The following is a 24,532-nucleotide window of genomic DNA, read 5'->3' as shown; positions in this document are numbered from 1 at the left end:
CAGGCTCTTCTTCTGGTATGAGATGTCTGTTTTCTGGGATGAGGAAGTTCACCTGACTTCTGAGGTGACCTAATCTCCTGCATCCAAGTTTAAATTTTCAATATCCTAAGTTATCCTACCTTTTACCAATTTTAAAAAGTTAAGGCAGAAAGCTCAGAGATATGTTTTCCTGATAACCACTTAAGGTCAGATAAAAATGCATGGCAATAGAAAACAGGTATATGGAGATCATTCAAAAGAGATCAACCATAGAAAATATAACTTAAATAAAGAAGTTGAAAAAAAAAAAAACAAAAAAAAAAAACCAAAACAACAGATAAAAGTATGCACAAAAAGCAGTTAAAAAGGTTGCTTAAAATAAATTCTGTTTCCATCATGGTGAAGAGATGTGAAGAATAAAAAAGCAGTAAAAAAACTTACATAGACTAATTTTTTAAAAAATCCATGGATGAAAAACTGCAACAGGAAGATGTCAGGAATATTTACACTGTCCAGCAGATCAATAAAACCATGATACTTATGCAATCTACTTCCAAAGGCTTATGTCAGTTATTAAGGGCACAAAAGCTATTCTAAAAGTACCCCTTAAATATACAAAAACTGTGTGTCCTTCAATTTTGAAAGTGTCCTTCAATTTTTTTATTTGTGGATCTATCTAGTTGTATTTACTGGCTCAGGATCAAGACCATATAGATTTAAAATTGTAAACATTTAGCATATTTTGGCCTTCAGATAAATAGCAAGTATACCATGTTAAGATGCAATTTTTAGGACTATGACAAAAAAAAAGAATGAGTTTGCATAAAATCAGTTATTGGATTTTGTCCACACCATTCATTCCAATACAGAAAGGACTGGAAAATAAGCATCACATATTGATAGTTGATGTAGAAATAGTGTAGTATGCACATAAACTTATTAAATCAGTTTTATTTGAGATTAAATTTAGTCTTAGAAATCTACTTTCAAATGCTATTTAGGCAACAAGAGACATTGATGAAGATTCATTTCATTTAGCTGACTCAGAAATAAACTTACTATATGTGCATCCGTACACTTCAATGCGCATTCCAATCCTGCCATTTGGATTCCAGTCCAAAGGCACAAAACGGAGAAATCTTGCTTTAATAGAATGCTGAAGCTTATAGTACACGACACTGTCTGCATTTGTGTTTCCAGAAAAGGCCTAGAAGAAAATGAAAAAGAAATCAGCCACATCCACATTGAATACAGAAATACATGGAAGTATCACTGATCTTTTCATGTATTTTACTTCCACTTCATCTGGCAAACAGTCAAGCACAGGAATAAAATGCAGTTGTTAGTGAATTCCATAGGAACATTTGATGATTCAATATTGAAGATTCTTTTAGATAAGGTGTTAACTCATCTGTGTATTTAGCACTGATGCCCCACGCCGCAAAGTATTTAACAGCTTCTAAAATTTCAGTGAACAGACCCTGCAAACCCAAACATTCCTGTCAAAAAACATGTGGAATATCCTCACATTTCAGTGCTCTATCTAACACTTTAGCATAAGAAAACAGTGATGTATACAAATTCCTTCTACTGAAAGGCTAAACGGATTTCATTTCAAGCCTGCTTTTCAAAAGCATAGCATGCTGTATTTAAAATGGTCTTATACTGACAGATCATGGTAATAAAAGACTTGTTTCCTACTAAAGAATCCGAAGTATTGTAAAATGGATGGGTTTCAGTGTCTTGTTAAAAAAGAAGAATCTTTATTTCAGTTTTTTAACAAGGTGAAAAAAAAAAGTAAACTTTTTTGCAGTATTTAACCGATAAAACTACTTTCCCTTTTTCTTATATAAAGAAAACAGAAATACATAAAAATGTAAAGAAGAAAATTTTAAAAAGCTGTAATAATAAACTATACCATTCTAAAACCTAGAGAATATTTTCTCATTTCTCTGGGTTGTGTGGTGTTTCTTTGTCATTACCTGTTTATGGTGAAGCATAAAGAATTTGTTCAGACATTTTGAATCCAAATATCTGATGGTTCTCTGAAATATTTAGATGAGCAGTATTTAAAAGATTACACCTCTCTGGCTGTATGAACAGTGCTGTTGCCATAGCTATAAGCCACAGATGTTGCAGCTGGAGAAGTACATAGCAACCAACATTTTTAGGTATGCAGCTTCTCTTCCCATAAGTTTTAGAAACAGAGGTGAGCTTCACTGCATTCATTATTTATCTTTCTATACACAGATTTTTGCACCTTCTCTCTCCTGTACTAGTAAAATTTCAATAAATTCTAATCATTGAACTTTCAATGGGGAAAATAAATTAAATAAAAAGACCCCAAACCAAACCAACTACCCAATCAAAATGAAAACCAGAACAGTTAGTGAATTGGCTTATTTAAGATAACTTATTAGGCTAGCAATAAGCAATGACAGCTAGTGACTTTGAATGTCCACTTTCAGCTTCGTGCTTTGTAATTCCACCAACACAGCATGTAAAGGTGGAAATATGACAAAAATCAGAGAAAACTTACTATTTGGAGGGTGAGACCTTCCAGACCCCTTGCCCCTTCATATCCTATTTGTAGTCTGTAACAAATATAACTGCCTATGAAAGTGCTAATTAGTTTGTTGACTGAACCAGAACCAGGCCCCAGAAATTTAAGTACTGTGAGCAAATGAAGTGTTCAGTTAAGATTTAATTTTTTGCAAAATTGCTTTTGGAGAGCAGCCACCTCATAAAAATTAATTTAAGTTTTGAAAACAGATTGTATGTGGCTTGATTTTTTTTTATTGTAGGATATATTTAGACCATGTATTTTTTAATTTAAAAATTGGGTTTTGGCTTCAACAATAACCTAAAAATACTTCAGACTACTCCTTTAACACCACTCAGAATGCCTAGTTTAGAAACCAGTATTTTTTTCTGTAATTTTACAAGGCAGTGTATCAATTGTGTTGAGTATTAAATGGGTCTTTATTGCTTGTTTTAAACAGTCTAAAGGTTAAAATAAATATTTTGATTTTTTTTTTTTTCAGTCTAAGTCCACTTCAAAAAAAAGAGAGGACAAAATCAGACTGCTTTTTTTCCAGGTTACAGTACTAAAGGTGTACCTGAAACCTATGAAAGTGGCCTGAAAGCTTTTTAGAGGAGAATTATATTTGACATTTCAGACAGTCCTGTCTTTACAGTAGAACACAATTACTGTTTCATGGTGCAATCCAGCAATCTTTAAAACATAAAATTTAGAACCATATAATGAGCTTCTTTCATCCTACCCCTCTTCTTTAGACTGTTCAGACCAATTCATTCTTATGCCAAATTACATATAAGGAACACACCATTACTTTAGATTATGCAGAGTCCTCACAACCTACACAGATATCTAATGTTAAAAGATAATGTTAAAAAGATGTCATACGGCCCTCAGTTAATAGGAATAACACACCTAATAATTGCACCTAATAAACATTGTTTGCATAAATATTAACAGGGTTATACACTTAACCCAATATAACTGTTTATTGACTCTTAGTAGATGTATTTATAGGTACTATATTATGCTTCCTAATAGCTTGAAAACATACCATCTTCCTCAAAGAATGCAGTTTTTGAAACACTGAAATACTATATTGCAGTTCCGCTGTAAACAGTAACAGGGCCACTTAAAGCAGAGACATCTAAGTAGATAAAAATATTAAGTAAAAGTATTCTGGGCTGTACTGAAGGATGAACTGAGAGCCTGCACTGCTCTCAAACTTGGTTTAACTGTCCTACTCAATTTCTAACCCAGTAATTTCTTTATCTCAAGCTACTTTAAGCCTGCTTTGAAGACAGAATTATTCAGTTCACTACAGTGTCAGAAATCACAGAAGCACTCCAGATTGGTAAAGCTAAGTCCTGTCCACAGAAGGGCATTGGCAAGCTCAGAATGATTGTGAAGGTAAGCTTGCATCAAGACAAAGTAAAAAAACTCCTTGGTTTCTCTGTCCATCCTCTATGTAGAAAGCCCATGTGGGTGTCAAACAGGGATATATAGGCATCCTGTCCAAAACTTTCTCACCAATCAAAAATTCCCCCAGAAATGAAACTGTGTAGGACCCACAATTCAGATAATCTAGAGGACATGACCTTTATTTACAAATGTAACTTTTCCTGTATAATATACTATATATACACTGTAGAAAAATAACACTAAATAATATGCACAAAGATTTTACATAAGTTGCGTACCCATTGAGTAAATATATTTAGTACAAATATTATTTTTAAAAATATACCTATATAAATAAATATAAGTATACTTAGCTGCAAAGCCCCATCAGTGTTAAACAATAAGGCCTGGAACGGGACCAAACCTGAATAACTTTGTTGGAAGAGAAGTTGTGGTACTAGTGTACCTCAGGATGGGTCTAACTTCACCATGTGGTTTATAAATTCTAGTACCAACACCAGAAAAAGCAGCTGAAAACATCAGCATGAAGTAACTTGGAACTGTATAAACTACTGCATTAAAAAAAAAATGCTGCAGGATTGACTCATCTCTCCCATTTTCTCCCAATACTTCTAAATTACATCCAAGTTGATATTACAGTTTAAATTATTTACATCTCAGTAAAAAAAAGGAGTACCTATTTCAGATAACTTAGTACACAGTACAAGTACACTTCAATTGATAGTTTTTCTGAACAAGAATCCAAACACTTGGACTCATCCTTCTCAAGATATTATCACTGTGGTGAATTATTATTAGCCTATTGAAGTTGCTCCCCAAAGTCAACAAGTATGAACTTTTCAGTTAAAGTGAAGAAATGTGAAAGTCCTTCACTCTGACCAGAGAACACTGTACCAGACAATTCTCTCCTTTCCTAGATGTCCACATTGCAATTATGGCTAGGTCAAAATTATCATAGAGGTTAAATTAACAACTTTTTAAGACTTAATTGGTTATAAACGATATATGCAAAAGCTGGCTGATATGTTTCATATAAAATACTAACAGTGGTATTATAGTGAGAAGCCCTGTGCCATAGGTTATTCACTGTAACTTTCACTAGATCTTGAATTGTTTGAAGATACAGTTGAAATATAGTAGTGTTACCTAAAATTGATTAAAGCACACAGCAGTTACACATACTCATAAATCTGAGTGTTCATAATGTCTTTTGTAAAAGAAGGACAGCACATATTAATGACAACCTGATTAATATAGACCAGACAAACAGAAAAAAAACTTGGCAGAAAACCATCATAAATTGTTGTTCCAGTCAATGTTCACTGATTGTACCATCTAAATCCCCACTTCTGTACTTACAGCTTTCCATCACTGTCACTCAGAGACAGGATAGTGGAGTAAATTGTATCAATTCTCGTTCAGTCTATCTCTTTCTCTTATTTCCTTACATTTGGTGAGTGTTTTATACTGTCATGGTTCTTCCTCTTTTTTTTTTTTTTTTGTCTTTTACTATGCTAGTGGAATATTAGCATAACTTTACATAAGTTCCAGAACAGCTCCAGAATTAAGAGATGAGGAGAGGATGAGACCACACTTGCCAGTTAATTTATCAAAGGTGATACCTGATATTTCTAAATGGACTCTAGATATTCTGCCCTTCTGTTTTGTTTGGGGTTTATTTTTGGGGTGTTCCTTTTTTGTTGTTGTTGTGGATTTTGTTATTTTTGAGAAAAAAATTGAAACAATTTGCTTTCATATTAACATCGAAGAGGGAGACTTCAATATCTAAAATTAACCTAATGGGAAAAAGGTCATGGGTTTTTTTTCTTGTTACAGTAGTAGCAGTTGGATGTAACATTGCAGGCATGCATGAAAGGGCCCTTCAACAGCTACTGTCAGAAGAGGTTTATCAACAGCTCATTCGGAAATGTGCTTAATAAACTGTGTTTTCTGTTCGGAAATGTACTTAATAAACTGTGTTTTCTGTCTCTCTCTTTATTCCTTTCATGTTCAATATAGCTGAAATGAAAAGGTATTTAATTTTCCAGATGACATGGTATGGGGACTAGTAAATAAAATAAAATAAAAATAAAAATATCTTTTTGTAAGCCACCAGCCACAACAGCTGCTTTGAATTCTTCCATCTACCTTATTTCCTTTCATCATTCAGATGTAGTAAAAAATTTTATGTGGAGTAACTTGCCACCATCAGAGGGAGCTCTTGTATTGACACAACTAGGCGCAACATTCTCCCTTTAAAAATTATCATAACAATTCTTCCTTATAAAATCCCAATATATAGTATGAATCTACTATGTTTTATTTATTAATACCTAATCACACAGACCTCAGAGATATTCCTGAAAATTGAAAATATTTCATAATATTTCATATGCTTCATAATATTATTACTAGAATTCTACACAATCGTTAACATTGAATATTAGCTTGAAGATTAGCTTACTCTTTACCTGAAATGAATATAGATGTGCTTTTTATACTATGGATTTGTAGTTAATGAATTTAGATTCTGATATTCCAAAGGTAGCTGTGATGATCTCGGAAGGTAAAAACCAAAGAAGTTTTGGTAGTTTTATTTTCGCTTCCCCCGCCCCCTTGTTTTTTAATAAATCCATTTGAAAAAATCTGTAAAATATGAATACATTGAATTTTTAATCTGGGCAAAAGTGCAACTGTCCTTTCTACTTTCAAATCAATTCGAAGTTTAATCACCACTTTCAAATCAATTTGAAGTTTAATGGCAATTCTTCTGGGCAAACAAATGTTTTTACTCATGGCCTTTAATCTGGAGTGCAAAATTGAATTTATACACTTAGAAATAATTAACTCCATAAGTGTTATGAAATATTTTTAAAGGGCAACAACATATTTAACCTGTTTATTCCACATATTTGCTTGTTAAAATTTGAAAAAAAAAAAAAAAGTGCAGATGGTATAGTTCTCATTGTATGAAATTTAGATAGGAATCACAATTCACTATTTTAGTTCCATAATACATGACATAACCCAGAGACTACCAGAAAAGTAATCTGGATAATTTATAACTAAAATACCTTTAGTGCAACAGCTGTGTATGAAATCACTGAAATGTCAAAACAGTACGTGGGAATTCTGCTTGCTCAAAGCAATAAAAAAAAAGAAAACCCAAGCAAACACTTTATTAATATTATAGTATAAATTTTCTTTTCATAAAATTTCACACCTTGCTTTGAAATGAAATTAAATTATTAGAAAGAAAGGAAAGAAACCTTATTAACTATGCAACATAGAAATGGCACAGCAAATACCCTTATGTTCTGAGGATCATAAACAATAAAATAGTTCAATAATAAGCTTTCCTACTAAATTATTTCTGTGGCTTTTCATATATGATGTCTCATTTCTACCCTCAGAGAAATTTCTGTAAATGAATTCTTTTTCAACTCATCATTATGGGTTTAGACTAGTGTATCACATCAAGCTACCATGACAATCCATTTCTTAGGTTGCTGTAACATTAGTCAAATATCTCATCCACTTCACCAAAAATCTTAGTGGCAAAATTTCACTTTTCACATAGGGCTTGCCATTCTGATAACTAGAAAACCTTTCAAAAGCAACCAACTTCCGTATTTTTAGCTTTACTCTGATGAAAGATACTATGAAATGAAAAGCTAAAGAAACTCACTGAGATTAAATGTTTTGGATATGATGCGAGCAATAAGGGTCTAAGAACATTCTGTATACTAATTCTAATTCTGTGCAAAAGTGTTCAGCAAATGTTTATTAAGGTTGCATTCAGTAATTATCAGGAACTAGTAAAAATCTGTGGGAAATATTTCCTGTTAAGAACATTTAGAATACAAATGTGGAGCTTCAGTTTTTCAGAAGCATCAGTATTCATGGTGGAGCCTACTGCTCTAGTAGGCGTTTGATGCCTCAGAAATGTAAGACAGAGCAAAATCTGCACTGTAAGTATACTACTAGATCACTTAGGAATATTTACTAGAGTGCCCTCTTTGAGCCCAGGGGATGTGTCTTAAAAGCCACACTGAATGCAAAAAAAACCAAGTTCCTAGTTATTTGTGATATGGAGAATTCATTTCTGACACAGACTTCAGGTATTTGGATAACCTAAACAACAAACTAATTGTAGTTCATTCTTTCCAGTACTCCTGTGCATTTAAATACAAATTAATGACTAGCAAATACCAGTGACCAGCAAATCTGGCAAGCAATGAGAGAACACATTATGGGCAGCAAACAGAATCAACACACCTTCGACCCTCAGCAAAAGGGTACTTTTGTGGGACGGAAGGAACTGACTGATATGCTGGTGCCCATCAGCTACAGGAAAGGGCAAGCAGAGAGTGGCATGGGTGGTTACACAGAAGGAAGGAATAAAGAAAGACTTTGCAGAAACAACATTAAGTTAATCTTCAAATAGAGATGAGAGAAGACAATTTTAGGTGACAAAGCCTCTTTCCAGGTACAAATTTGAATTACTCCATAGCTCACAGGGAAAACATGACACATGGTTTGCAGCCTGAAGACACATCAGTGATGGTCACCAGCTTTCTTCCACCAGATAGGGCTATCTGGTAGAAAGTATCACACCACTTTCTATGTGAAAACTAAAATGATCAGGCTCCTTTACTCTTATCCCATCTCCTCCACAGCATATTTTACTTCATCTTCTCATTTCAATAAGGTAAAAAGACAGAGAAAAAAAATAAAAATGTATCAGAAACTGACAATGTTTGACTTCAGCTGTCCCAACTCCTCTATCCCAAGTTTAAAAACACAAGTCCAAGTTCCACTAATATTGATTTACCTCAGAGATAGGCAGAGTCCCTAGTGCTTACTTCAGTGTCCCTAGTGTTACTGCATATATGACTGAGACCTAGCTCCATGCTAAGGCTGTTATAGCATGAGAAAAATGTATAACCTGTAGGAAGTAAAAAAACAAAACTATGTATCTTAAGGATACAACAGGGTGAACACAGCACTGAATTTCAAATTTTAAAGGTCTTTTAAGGTTTTTCAACTCTAATAGCCAGAAATCAGACTTTACATGGCATAAATGGGAATAAATTTCAATTAGTGCACATGACATCATGAATCATAACTCTGTTTCTTCAGAGGAGATGACTGAATATATGGGAATAATGCTGGTTACTTGTGATGCTAATCTCTTCAGGTTATGTAAACAGAGCAAAGATTTAGTAGTACCTCTACGTGTACATGTATCACTATGGGTTAAAGCTAAAATACAGACCAAAGAAAATGGGTTGAAACTTGCATAGGTTATGAAGTCCACATTCCAAGACATCAACCAAGACATCACTGCAAGATTATAAGCCACTTTCTTTCAATAATTAACTGCTTTCTGGATAAAGTGGCATTGAATATGCATAGGAAGGATGTTTCATTATATTAAAAAGAATTCATCTTAAATGAAAGAATCAAAAAAATTTTGGTTTTCACTTGGTATTCCTAGAAGGAGGCTCTCATGCCAGCAACAAGCTTTTGAAACAAAAATGAAGCCACACAACTCTCATGAAGTAAAAATGTTGCAGCTTCTAATATAATAATTTCCAGAATACTGCATTCATGTCTAACAGTTATAAAATGCTTGAAGGATGAGAGACAGTGAAAGTCATTTGTGCATGGCACTGAAAATTATGATCAAATGTCTACAGGTATATGGGTGGTCATTTCTCTCAATGAAATACTCTTAATTAATTTCTTTGCTCAAGAGTATTCTGGAAATTAATTTTTACTTAATTAGCTTTGATACACAAAAGAGACCATGTGGGAATAGCCTTTCTAAGAGAAAATATAACACTCCAGTTTGTAATGAAGATGCTCCTAAGTCCATTTTTAAAGCAAAATTGTGGATGGATAGCAGATCATGGCTTTCTGTACAGTAGGAAAAGAAAGTAACTAAACAGTAATATTTTTTTTTTATGTAGACATTGCTCATGGAACTTGGAACTCCATAAAATGCTATTTTCTTTTACAAGAATCTTGAATATAAGAATGTTGGTTCTTTCACTAAATGTTTATGACATGAGATTTAATTTCAAACAAACTTTTAGATGATTTTTAATGTATAGAAACCTGCAGTAATCTGTAGGAAAGAGAGTGTGATCTTTCTTACATTGTAACATCTTTAACTGCCTTTGGTGCACAGTGGTGCTGCAGAATGCTTACAAATCAAGCTATTTCAAGTGGATACTTTTAGTTTGCAAGTCATCACTACCTACTTGGTGCATCTGGAAAAAAGCAAAGTGCAAAGTAGAAGAAAATGGAGAATTATCATCTTACACCTTGAGAAAACAATGCAACTGAACAGATGAACTGATTCTGAAATGCTTTTGAAAAACATTCAAACTGAGATCTAACTGACAACCTGAAGGAATTCAAAGGTATATCTAAATTTGAACTCTAGTAGTGGGTTTGTCTTTAATTTTTTACTTTTTTATTTAGTGTCCTGTAGGGGTTCTTGGGGAAAGAAAAGAAATTATCATGTGACTCCTGTAACAAACGCACAAATATGTCTCAATGTTATTCCCCTAGTTGAATTAAGGACAGGTAAATTTGCAGATATGCATATTTGTAAAATTATTCTTACTCCACTTTACAAATACAGATTGAATCAGACAAAAGTAATTCTACTGAGGACTGTTTTCTCCTTCATTTGCAACCAACATTTAAGTGTGCATAGTTCACAATAAATTGTTAAGGATAGCAAGTACTTCAGGTGCTATCGTACTTTATATATAAAAAGCAAAAAGAAATAATAAGAGCGTTGCTAATATCTGACCAGAGGGGCACTCCACTGAAGCCAGTTTAAAAAATATTTTGTCACCACATTGGAGAACAGCTCATTCCCTCCCTTTGATAAGTACATTTCAGTATGTGTGTGCTACAGTAGAAACTCCATTCTATTTCTTAAGGAAGGCAGAAATCTGGAAACAAATAAATTAAGATAAAGATCAAACACAAAGTTGCCTGATCACAATTTAACAAGAGTGATTTCCTTGGAGAACTCAGAGAGCAAAGGCTAAAAACAAATTTCTAGATAGCAATACAACATAATTAACTGAACAATTACAGAGTAATTCACCAGTGCCTATTAGAACTACTAGGGGCAGATGAATATTTGGGGAAAGGAAGGTGGTGAAGCACTTCATCAGTTCATATGGTCCCTCCATCTGATATGGAGTGATCCACTCAAAGAAGTAGGAAGTGCCCAGAAAAGTCAATGCACTCATTCTCAAGACCATCCTCAAGTTTCTAATTCTTGAGATCTAATTTGTTTTAAAAGCTGGCAAGTTCATATTTCATGACAGCTACGCAAGTTTGGTTTTTTTTAACCTATGTTAAAAGCTATGAATTAATCACTCTGTCATATAATCTGTACCTTGTAACAGCCACCTTCTCTTTGAAATAAGGAATTGTTTGCTCCCAAAAACCTTTGTCGTCATTGAATAAATCGATGATCAGGCTAATTATAAAAGAAAACTGCTTCTGTTAGGCAGATTATCACCTTTGCATCAGAAGTAATGTCAAAATGACACAGGAAAAGGACATGACAATTCAAATGGTATAATTTGTAAATATTTTTAGATCTGTCAGAAAATGGAAGTCATTCTTCAACTGTCTAACAATGTTTCAAATTATCTTCATATAACACATAGTAAAAGATTTCTAATACTTTCAAAGTGAAAATGTCATTCACATTGTATTTAAATATGAATAAATGTCACACTTTATCTAATTTTTTTTCAAACCACAAAGATTTGTAAGTATTTATAAAGAGTATCACACTGCTTTGTACAAATTTAAAATACAAACAATTCTTCACAAACATTTGAAATAAATACACATTTTAAAAACTCAACAACAAGAAACACACAATGAAATCATGGATTATCACAAACATTAATTTAATATGTCCTACGTAATCTCTTCATGTAATTCTTAAATAAAAAAAAGTTACCATTATTTTTATACTTTTGCAATTCTAAGCTACTTATGATAGATTAAAACATAGGTTTTCTTAAGATATGTGACTGCTACTACATTTTTAATTCTAAAATATTATTAACTGAAACTCAAAACTAGAAAAAAATTTTAAAAAACCAACCAAAACTATCCCTTCAGACTTCTCAGACTCTGCTTTCAGTACATATGCTCAGTTAGTTTCTTATTCATTCTGTGTGAAATTTTATCTGTCATATTATGTCTGTGTGAAGTCTGTCCTAAGGGGACACTTATTAGGACAGTAGTCACTAGGAATGCACAAAACTTCACTTCTGTCATATCTAAAAAGGCACGTGGTCACACTGACTGCCACTCTGCCTGGTCTTTACTTGTTAGCTGGTAAAGAGCAAGATTTAAATGACCATCTCTCATAAAAAGATGGCAATTCCAGAAGTTAGTAGTCTATGTAGTGATCAGCTATTAACGTACACAGAACTGCAGACCAAGAGTCATGCTCATCTTGCCAAAGAGGTAAAATACATTGCAAAATAAGTTGAGGAGAAAATGGTTCTGCAATAGATAGTAAATTCTAGGACCATAATTAGGATCTGGAATGATTGAAGCAGATAAATGAATACGAAACAAAAACTTACAGGCATTATTCTGCAGTTTTTTGCTCTTTACAGATGAAGACTGTGAAAGCTGGTTTTGGAACATTATCCATCTGTGTATTTATGTGCTGTATTTTTTATATGACTGGATATTTTGACAAATTAACTAATTTGATAAATAACAAAAAAGACGGTCTATTTCAGACTGAATTTACAAATTTACCTATATTCTAACAGAGAAAAAGAGAAATCCAACAGAGAAGTAATTAAACATGATCCCCAATTGTACACTTGTTTTCCCTCCTGTAACCCTACTAGACAAAAATAATTACTCATCTATCATGTTAGATGGATAAATCAAGTCTTTCTATTTGACATTTGCTTCTAAGGTCTGAGGTGGCTCCAGCAGCTTTTAGCTGCTAAAGATCTAGGTGGAAAATTCTGCAACAGAGGTCTGTTCTGATCTACACAAATCTATCTGTGCATGGATATTTGTGCAACACAGCAGAGACTCAGAAGTACCATAAAAAATAGCAAAATTATTCTAAAAAATGAAAGTATATAGTTGTTAATCATCCATTGAAAATATCCATTGCCTTGTAAAGGTGTTGTAACTAACGCCAGTCTAGTTCTCTCTCACCACTCAGTTCAAAATGTTGAACGCTTGACCCTATGTTTGGGGATGAAATCCCCACTTAGACCCACTATGCAGAAGATTCAGAATATCTTTAATCAATAATTATTTTTTAAAAAATCATACAATCTTACTTAATTTTGTAATAATCTTTCATGACTTTTGTAGCTTTTCTCCTTGCACAACAGATGTAAGCTGCTGCTGTGTTGTCTACTATATGTTTACTTTAGAAACACAAAACTAAAGAAAGGCTTTTTTAGCAAGGTTTCTTCTAGGAACAGACCCTTCTATATCAAGCAAAGAGCTACTGCCACCTGAATTTGCAGACACAGAGAACAAGGCAGCTACCTAACTTTTAAATCTTCCTTTTCTTCCAGGCTCTTTTTTTGACCAAGACCTCCTAAAAAGTCTCTTGGCAGCTTATACCCTTGCTGCTTTCTGCACCTTACCAGATTGAGAACAAACTTTCAGAAACTTCATGTCTCATCAAATTCTGTTCTAGGACTATTCTGTGGTTTTACAGCATAGTTTTTATCATGCTCACAAAGGAGTAAATTACCTCCCCCAACAAGTTCTGAGGTCTTTGACAGATGTCACTGACTGCAATAAAAGGAGAACCATCAATTTCTATTTTGTCCCAGTCATAACTTTCTAATCACTTAGCCAAACCTACAACCAGCATTATAAATCTAAAGATTACCTTGAACACAGGGATTTCTGTAGTTTTTTCTAACTGTGGCCCAAGAAAAAGATATCCAGTTCTAGCTCAGCAAAACTAAATTAACAGAAAAACTCATCAGAGCTGTGCAAGCAGTGTAACAGATCTCAAGGCTTTGAGCTGTTCACGCAGAGATCCTTGCTGGGTATCCTAAATCATATGAATACGTCTTCAGCTTAGATGGAAGTCAGTGTCTCACACTGGGAGAACACTGCAGTTGTAACAACCAGCTCCCCTTTTCTGGCCACATCATGGTGCTTTCTTAGTGTGCTACTCTTTGCAATCCTTGCAATACATCTGCTCTCATGTTGCCAGAGATTTGCTCCTTGTCATGTGAGCTTCGTCATCATGCTGCTCATCATCACCTTTGAAAGAAGGCTTGAGTATGGGGCCTACAAGCTACACACATACCCAGACAAAAAACTTGTCCTACACAAGTAAATTGTACTTCAAATATGACTTTCAAGTCCTACTATTACTTTTATTATTGAGAATACAAGGAAGTTTGGGAAAAGATACTGGTTGTTATGAATGGAATTTCAATCCAAGCCACCAAAAATCTGATAGAATTGACTCATTGCTTCAGAAGATCTTAAAATAGAATTGTATTAGAGACATTCCTTCCATGTGAAAACTAACCTCCCCAGGATGACCAAAACCAAGTCTGAAAACTAATGATAGGTTTCAACTATGACAGAAAACATGGTAAGTGTAAGACTTTTTCAATGGTAAATTCACCACGGAGTTTGAAAAAGAGGAAAAAACACCAGAAAAAAAGCTACTTGTTAAATTCAGAATATTTATTATTCTAATACATGTCTAAGAAAACACTTTTGCTCAGCTATAATACTGCATCATAATTCCACTGATAGCACCAAAACTGACTGCATTTTTAACAAAAGATCTGATCTCATGTGAAGAAAAGACTAAGAAAACATTTTAAAATAATTCCATTGAGGACACTATTTTCACTTAAAATAATAAAGTTTATTTTTTTAAATTTGAGAAATTAGAAAAAAATATAAAGAAAAATGTGGCAGATGAAAGAACAAAGAATGTGGAAAATCTGCCATAACAAACCAATAATGCAAGTTAGAATAATTGCAGTGTGCTTTATTTAGACTGAGGAATGCATGCATGATGAATCAACCACTCAAGCCCTCTGTAAGTAAAATTTGGTTGTCAGAAAATTAGCTATGGATACTTAATCCAATTAAGAACTTAGCTCTTTCTTACTGTTCTGCTTCATCAAACTAGAATTTGGCAGTCCTAATTGTTTCCCATTTTACTTCCTATTTTCAGAAAGTTAGTTTGTGTTTTTGGAGTTTTGTTTTTATGTTGTTTTTTTGTTCTTTTTTTCTCCTCTGGGGTCTTTTTTAATAATTCTGTTTATTTCTTATTTTAAAAGTCAGTTTGTTAACTACATGTATTTTTATTATTTCTGAAAAGAAAGAAAGCATGTGCTATAAACAAACTAAAAAGAATTAATTTTTAAGCAATTAATACACTGCAAATGCGTTTGCGGTTTGTATTTTTATTTATTTATTAAGAATTTATTTTAAATAAGCTGCCTTACGATGCAAAAGAATGGAAACTAAGAGAAAATCAAACTTTAAAATATTAATGTTTCATATTGTTCCTGGCAATTTTAAATATATTTAAAATCATGAGTTAGCCTTCAGTAAGAAGAGGTATGATTGTTTTCCTTTTTAATGTACATTAAATCTCTTTTTATTTGAATTTGAGGACTTGATTGAACCATTCTTAAAAAAAAATTATTCACATTAGTGAATTCAACTTTTTATCATTAAGAGATAAATGTATCATTAAATCAAAGTACAGCAGTGTTTTTCATTAATAAAGTTCTCCTAGCTTCAACAACAACAACAAATATTATTTTTGCCATTTTGCAATTTATTTATGTTATATACACTATATTAACATATACCTTTTTATATTTTTCTGCACCTGAGACCACACAGACTTTGCAGTCTTGCAGAAGCTACCACTAAAGAGCTCAGATTTTTCCTGCTGGCATTCATGACAATGTCTTTCAAACTTTAAATTTCTCCTGTCTACATTGCCAGAGGCAAGGTACTTGTTGTTCCTAAGGCTCACCATCACAAATAGAATTGGAGTGGTTGCAGTTGTTCAAAAGATTAGATCCTGCACTAAAATAATTCTGACAGAGGATTTTTTTTCCAAGTTTTTGGTTTTAATGTTAGCTCTTTGTTATATGGAAGCTAGTAACTGCTAGCTTCCATATATAGATCCAGAGCATCTGGATCTAACAAAAATACACCTCTTTCTTTTAAAGACTATGATCGTCTAGCCATACTAAATAAAAACTGGTACAGATTATTTACTACTCCAGACTGATTTCTATTCTATGTTAGATATTTTCTATGTAGGATTTTTTGGCTTGAATAACATTTCTTTTCTGAGATAACATAGTGGAATGAAAACGTAATTTTGACTCCACACAACACTAATTAACCAAAGTGTAATGCAGACTCCATATGAACAACAAAATCTGTCTTCAAACAAATGATAATAGCATTATGAAAAATATTGTCTAAACAGATAAGAGCCACAGAAAATACCACAGTATGATTATCCATTATTCAAACATCCCAAACTTAATATCAGGATGTGATTGCCATATGATACAAACCATTGGTGCAATTAATTCTTAGAAAGAACAAGTGAAATTTCCTGCATTTGGGAATATTATAAAGCATTGCATGTTTATTTCATCATAGCAAGCATTCCTAGTTATTTGCACGTACAAGATTTTTTAGGAAATACAAAAACTATGATATGAAATATGCTTGTTTTAGTGACAATATTCACCATTACATTTATCCCTTTAAAGATACTCCTGTAATGAACGAAGGCTTTTTTTAATGCCATATCTATAAGGAATAGTCAGACATGCTACAGTGTAAAATCTATTCATTATTTGGTCTTGAAATGACCAGTTTAAGCATCCTACTCAGAAAAACATTTCCAAAGGGCTGAGTTTTGTTGAGTCATGAGCAGGGTATATTATTTTCACTCTGGTTTACTGGTAGAGGCAATGAAGAACTGACTTTCTTTTTCTTCATGCCACTGTGCTTACAGATTTCTGTCACATTCACACCCAATACTCTTTTTCCAGGCCAAAGAATCCCAGTCTATTCTGTCACTTCTTCCATGCCAGATGTCTGCTTTTTAATATTTTAAAACATAATTTTCTGAATCTTTTCCAGTTCTGCTATATTATTTTGCAATGAATGATCAGATCTGCACTGAACATATGAACAACACATACACATTCACAGTGGAATAACAAGGTTTTCTGTCTTATTTACTACAAATTTCTTAATAATTCTAACACTCTATTTTCATCTTTGTTCCAGAAGACTAAGCTGATAATTATAAATGTTTTAGAATTTTCAGGTGTCATCCTGGAAGCAGCATCCCACAGTCCCTCATTTAACATGAAAGGATGGCGGGGTTTTTGGGGGGTTTAATTTAGGGGATTTTTTTGCCATGTCCTTCTTGTTAGCAATGAAGCCAGAATATTTGTATTTCTGCTCAATTAAAGTACTTTATATGTAAATATTAGAAAGCCTCATAAATGCTCCAGGCCAAAAGCTGTCATAACTTCATCTGGAAATAGTTTATTTTCTTTAACTTTTCCTTTTTTTTTTTCTCTTTAAATATATATATGTAGGGGTTTTTTTTAAATAAAAGAAGGCAAGAAGAAATTTTAGAACATATCAGAGAAAATTCAAAATGGCAAGGTCATATACAAGACTAGGGAATAGACCAATATGTTAACTGTTTAATACGTTTTAAGTTATGCACTTATGTTGGAACCCAAGGTGTCCCTCAGACATTCTTGGATGTTCCGGGTCCAGGTCAGAAGCATCTGAGACCCTGGCAGGCAGCCGGAAACCCCTGTGGTTTTGAATTTGATCCATGGAACAATTTACCAACTTTGCAGGAAGAACAAGAAATCACAAAAGTTTAGATATTATAATAGAAGTAGTCACATAGTGAAAGGAAGAATTTTTGAATGCTGTACCAGGGGGTTTTAGGCCTTGTACAGAGGGGTCTGAGTTTTGTACATGGGAGTCAGAGGTTCTAAGATGGAGGGATTTGGGTGTGCCCTGTCCTCCTTCTTTCCCCTTCCTATCCTCCATGTACTTGGTGATGTTGGCACTCACAGATTGGTTTAGAGTAGAAAGTCACTGTTCAATATAGGTGATAGGCATTGGGGATAAACAGGTAATGTATGATATAAAAGATGGCACCAGCCCCTTGGGCAGGAGAGACGGAGACGCAGAGTGAGAGGGTGTCAGAGATAGTGTCAGTGTGTGTGCCTTTGCCTGACCTGCTGAAAGAACCGCAGCAGTTCAGGAAGAAAATCTTTGAGATAACATACAATAAACTGCCTTGAGGCCGGACGACTGAAGACTACTGAGTCTTTCTTTGAAGGCCTGGGTTGGAGGAGAGATTTTACCACCTCCCGGGGTCACCCCAATCTGGGGGCGAGCCCCGTCACACTTATATAATTTTTCCTACTTCTGGTAAAGAGATGCCTTCAGTTAAGTATTAATATGGTATGTTTGCTTCAAAGAAAATGTGAATTTTCTCTCACATACAAAGTTACACTATTGTTTGGTCTAATTAAAAAACATACCAAACAAAACCTGCATGATTTTCAGGAACACACTTTCAAAATTTCAAACAGTATTTTGAGCTGTATTTCTAAATCTGTGTGAGAAAGAGAAAGGAAACAGTGAACATTTAAGAAAATCTGTATAGCTTTGCAATTTTCACTGGTGGAATATTTTCAAATACGTGCATATTTTATGAACAAATGCTATCTTTATTAATTTGCACTATATTTGAATATGAACCTGTGATAATTCAGCATTGGGTATGTAGATGAGGATAGGAATTTCATGAGAGCTCAACAATTTGTAAATGTTACAATCATCCTGCTTCTACAAAAACTAAATAAAACTTTAATAATTTTTCCTTTGCTTCCATATCGTGTGAATAGTTTTCCCTTTTGCAAAACAGAAGTATAGAAACATACAAAATAAAAAGAGGAGAAGGTGAATTGCTAACCTAAACTTCAGGAATACTTCAATAGAATACTATTTCATTTAATCATAGGATAATTTGGGTTGGAAAGGTAATATATTCCAAATTCTTGCTTAAATGAAGGTCACCTACTAGGTCAGACAAGGTTTCTCAGGGCTCTCCCAGCACCTGTCTTAATATTTTGCTGTACATCCTTACATCTGTCACAGGAACCTGTTTCTAGGAAATTCTATTTTCTCCCCTTTTCTCATTTTTACAACAGGTTAGAAAAGAAATGAGACTAAAAGAAGAAAAGAAATGAGAAGTAAGCAGAGTGCATAATTAAGCACTCATTCTGTTTATATCAGATTATTAAGGATTTGATTCTTCTGAGATGCAAAGTATATCATATCTTGATGAAGTCACTGATATGAGACACTACCCCTGGTGATATTTCTCCAGACACCACCCAAAGTAGATCAGAGGTTAACAGTGTAATTTCACTTCATATTGCAGAAAATATGCTGGAAGAAAGATGAAATATCACGGATATCACATGACATGAATAATAATATGCAGGTGTTTGGGGGGTGCTTTGACCTTTTTTAAAAAAAAAAATTACATGATGCTGACTGTTACAAACTAAACAGCCTGGGTGTATCATGAGGATCCCATTTTATTTGCCAGACTCCTGGAAATAAAAATGGGTTATTAATCCAATTTCACTTGGATTTTATTACCTTCAATTCCCAAATGCCATTTACAAAGAGGGAAGAAAAAATGAGAGAGAATTTGATTCTATTTGCTTATATATTAACATATAGATAGTGTAGAACATCAAGAAATGGTATTATCTTTCTAATTTTAAAATTCGAAATCTATATGATAATTAAAAATGCATAAAATATATCAACTATTCACCAATTTTTCCATGATATGTATGTTTTTTTTATCACCTCAAATTCCACAGTATGGGTTCTAGGTTTTGACACTGCGCCACTGCACTCTCAGTAATTGCAAATGACTGAACTACTATACATAATTTATGACACAGTAAGTATCTTGTAAGCCTCTAAAGCTTCACTGCATCTGAAGTATTTGCACCTCAGGAGAATGGAGACACATTTTCCCTAAATGATATTCCTTAAATAGTTTGAAAAAAATACCAGCATAACCACTGATAATTAAAGACAACCTGTTTGTTTTCATTACTTCAGCTTATCCAAAAGTTAATGTCTTGTATATAAACTAACAGAACTTTGTTTACAGCCTGCTGCTACCTGAATTGCCTAAGGCCAAATAAAATCATGGGAGAATATAATGAAATTCAACTAAATTCTTCAGTTATATCTGCTTCTACTGGTTTCATCTTACTGGTGCCCCCCATGATATCAAATCAACAAGAAGAAGCTGAAAATTATCATCTCATTGAGGGAAGAAAAGTTATTGAGGACAATGTAAATCTTTTTCCTCACTATGAAGTCAAGTTTTCTCACATCAACACTGAAACAAGAACCATTATCCTCTTCTGCAATTTTGTGCATTTATATTGGCTAAGTTAAAGAAACACTGCAAAAACTAAGTAACATCTAACACAATTACGCATTTTGCTTGGTTGGTTGGGTTTACCCTTCAGAAATAAAAGGTCACAAATCAGCATAATATCATACTAACAATGTCAGGTGACATTTTTAATAATGCAAATTAACTGTGAACTTAATCAGGATGAAAAAAAAATATTATGGAAACTTTACATCAAGATCCTGATAAGGCTTTTCAAGATCTTATCTTCAATATTTTTTATTGTTCCCATAATATGACTACATAAGGCTAGAATCTCCTGTGTCCAGAGGAGGACCATGAAGATATCTGAGGCTTGGAGCACTTGTCCTATGAAGACAGGCTGACAGAGCTGGGCCGCTCAGCCTGGAGAAGACTTCAGGGAGGCCTTAGAGCAGCCTTCCAGTAAAAGGGGGCCTACAAGAAAGATGGAGACAGACTACTTACACAGGGGCATGAAGTTACAGGGTAAGACAGAACACCTTTAAACTGAAAGAGGATAGATTAAGATTAGGTATTAATTAGGAATTGATTTTTTACTGTGAGGGTGGTGAGGCACTGAAACAATTTGCTCAAGAAGCCGTGGATGCCCCATCCCTGGAAGTGTTCAAGGCCAGTTTGCATGGGCAGCTTGGTCTAGAGGGAGGTGAACCTGCTCATGGCAAGGGTGTTGGAACTGGATTATTTTTACAGTCCCTTACAACATAAACCATTGTATGGTTCTGTATGTATATAAATAATTTATAATTTATAATAAATTGAAATACAGTTTTGCACTCTATAAAATATTGTATTTTTATATAAAACTTATATAAAAATATTTAACTTTTTTATTAAATTTATTTAAAAATAAATTTATTTAAACTTTCTTTTAACTTATTTTTGTCAAGAATGTTGATGAAGTATAATTCTATTTTTTTTTTTCAGAATCTCTGAATATTCTTTTAGTGATGACAATAAATTAAGAAATGGTAATAGCATTAAGTTAAATTTCTCAGGCACATGTTGTGACTCCTGGGGATGGTGTTGGGCAGAGCCAGGAACTGGACTTAGTGATACTTAAGGGTCCCTTCCAACTCAGATTATTCTGTGATTCTGTGAAATTTCTTTAATGGCATTTATTTTCTGAATGTATAATTTCTAAATAAGAGGAAATATTAACTTCCATATCTTTTGCCAGTCTGTAGACATTGAAAAGAACACGTAAAACTATCCAGACTTCCACTACAAAACAAGCAGCAAAACTTCACTGCCATCAAACTGGTTTTGGTGGTTGCTTGGTTGTTGTTTTGGCTGGTTTGTTTTGTCATCTTTTTGGGTTTCGGTTTGCTTCTTTGTTTGTTTCTAATGTGGACTTGATTCATGTCACTCAAGCATGTTCTTATAAAATATCAAATCTCATCATGCTCAAAAATATCCTAAGAGCCAACTTTCAAAAATTTTATTACCATAAACTTGACACATGGATAATTTACTTACTGAATAACTTGGTGCTAAATTTTCATTTCTCTACCTCAGGGAGAAACCCATCAGTGAAGAATTAAAGAAATAAATTCTGATTTTTTTTCACCAGGTGCTACTGCAAATAAAAAGAAAGTTTCTGAGAGTAAATGCTGATATAATACACTCTGAGCAACATGAATAGATGAGCCTACAGAGTTCCTTTGGGAAAATGTTTGAAGAGGCATTATGTCAAAATTATTTGACATAATGAAATACAAACAGACTGTACAGACAATCTGAAAAGTATTAATTCCTCAGCTGTATTACTGGATTTTCCAGTATGCATGACATTTCTGGGGGAGATGCAGGAATAAGATAGTTAAGGAGAAGATAAAGATAAGAAGAGAAAGACACTTGAATTGCAAAAATGATGATATAACAGGAATGGCAGAGGTAGGAATGTATAAAAGGATATTTTAATTCTAAGAAATAAAGACAAACTATGATAATTTGTAATTAGTATCTTTAATAACTTATTCAAAATAATCTTTACAAATACATTAATATATACATGTGAACGTATTCCTTTTATTTAAGACAACACTGAGATAGTGAACTCCTAGTGAGCTCACTACGAGCTCCATTTCTAACATATTTCATTATTGAGGTAAGAGTTTTCAATGTCAGCTATATTTCTAGCATATCTCAGAATTGTTTTGGTGGTCAACAACTTTCACCATGGAAAGATGACTGAATGAAGTTTTAAAAAGTAGTTTTTCTGAAGGACTGGAATATATGGAGAAAAGCAACAGTGCAAGCTATTGTAATGAATTTCAGGCAGAAAACAATGTTGTCTGTGGTTAAATTTATATAGGATAGTAGATGAAAAAACATCAAGGCATGTAACTGTAATGAAAAATACAATTTTTTAAAAATTATAAAATTAATATTTAAAAATTAAGATTTAAAAATTAAAATTTAAAAAAATATTTTGCAAAATAAGAATTTCAGGAATATACTGAAAAAATCAATCTAATACTGACAAGTAAGGGAATATAAATTTTTTACATCAGGGTGGTTTTAAAATATTAAAGTAGATGAGGATTTTTTAATGCAAAAACTGTTAATTTTAGTGGTGCTGGTGGGGTTTTTTTGTAGTTTTATGAGTCCATGTCTTTACATTGCTGTGGTTCAAAGTGATCAATAAACCACAACAGCAAAAATACTAGTGTACCTACTCCAGCTAGATTTTCTGCCCATTTTGGCATTTGAACTTTTCATGAGAACAATATTCCATAAGGATAAAGTGGATTAAAGTCCCCTAAATTGTAATTATGAGGAAAACTAAACATATGAAACCTTTAATCTTCACACTATGAAAGACAAGTGCCTTCTATAAGAGTTTAAAATGTGCTGTAGGATGAGCAGACACTATACCATTGTTGAATGTTATTGTTGAATATTATTTTTGAGGTTTGGGTAGAAAGGAAGATTATCAGCCATCCTACCAGAAAGAATAGAATTCTGATTTAATTCCTCTTATGAAGTAAAACTTGCCATTACCAAGGTCAGAAAGATTAATCACCACTCTCAAGAGCAGTGAGTTTAGCAGTACAAGTACAGACCAACATTCTTTAAAAAATTGAATTAAAGAAACCTTTTCAATTGATTATTTAATTAAAAGTGTTAATTCTCTGTGCTTCATCTAAGATATATTCACAATATGCCACAACAATTTGTTTACTATTCACAAGTAATGCTGGTTCTGGAACTGTAGTGCTAAATTTTCTCAACTACTTGTAGGTAGAATATTAAAAAAATCCAAGCCTGTAGATATCAACTGCACCTTATCGATTACTACTGTGTTCTTGCAACTCCACATATTTCATAGACATTTACATTGGAAAACAAAAATTACAAAAAATTAGACTTACAAGGAAATGGTGGGTGACATTTTCCCTTAAAGCATTTATATAGATTAGAAACTTGATTTTAATGCTGTTGAATCAGAGATAAACCTTTTCACTTGAACGTAAACTGTCCCTGAAGAATCAGTTATCTCCAACTTATTTTGTTATGGCAAAAGGAATTAAACTAAAGAACTTACAAATGCTTTAGCTTTTCGCATTTGCAATGACAGAAATATTGGTATTTTTCCAGCGCAAAAGGAAGTTTCTATTATTGGATAATACATATGGCTTTACAAATATGTGAAATCTGTTCTGATGCTGAAGCCTACAAATCCTGAAACAGCAGTTCTGAAAGCACACTTTTAGGTAGCAGAGTTATTTTATTTTTCCTATCAGAAATAAATAGGTTTATCTGAAAATCTTTTTCCAATCCCACCCTTACAGTAAGAGAGCTGTGAGCTCTCGAATGGAATCTTATTCAAGGCTTGCACTGCAAACATCTGTTTTTAACAAAATAACTTTAAAGTACAAATAATTTTCCCTAGGACACACACTATAGTGCAGTATATGATCTGAGAAAATAAACAAGAGGTATCCGAGGTTTCCCTATAGACTTCTAGGGACAAACTGATCCTGTGATATAAA

At 33.3% G+C, this 24,532-nt stretch overlaps 1 protein-coding gene across 1 annotated transcript in view; it reads right to left on the bottom strand.

Annotated features, from left to right (window-relative positions):
- The window catches only part of CNTNAP4 (contactin associated protein family member 4), a 214,501-nt gene that overhangs the window by 80,867 nt on the left and 109,102 nt on the right, over nucleotides 1-24,532 (bottom strand). Inside the window, exon 4 of the mRNA XM_054003153.1 lies at nucleotides 1,039-1,186. Within this exon, the coding sequence (XP_053859128.1) occupies nucleotides 1,039-1,186 (148 nt within the window). The remainder of the gene's footprint in view (nucleotides 1-1,038; nucleotides 1,187-24,532) is intronic.

Source organism: Vidua macroura, chromosome Z (genome assembly GCF_024509145.1).
Source record: "Vidua macroura isolate BioBank_ID:100142 chromosome Z, ASM2450914v1, whole genome shotgun sequence".
NCBI classification, from domain to species: Eukaryota; Metazoa; Chordata; class Aves; order Passeriformes; family Viduidae; genus Vidua; species Vidua macroura.
This window is presented reverse-complemented; position numbering and strand designations above follow the sequence as displayed.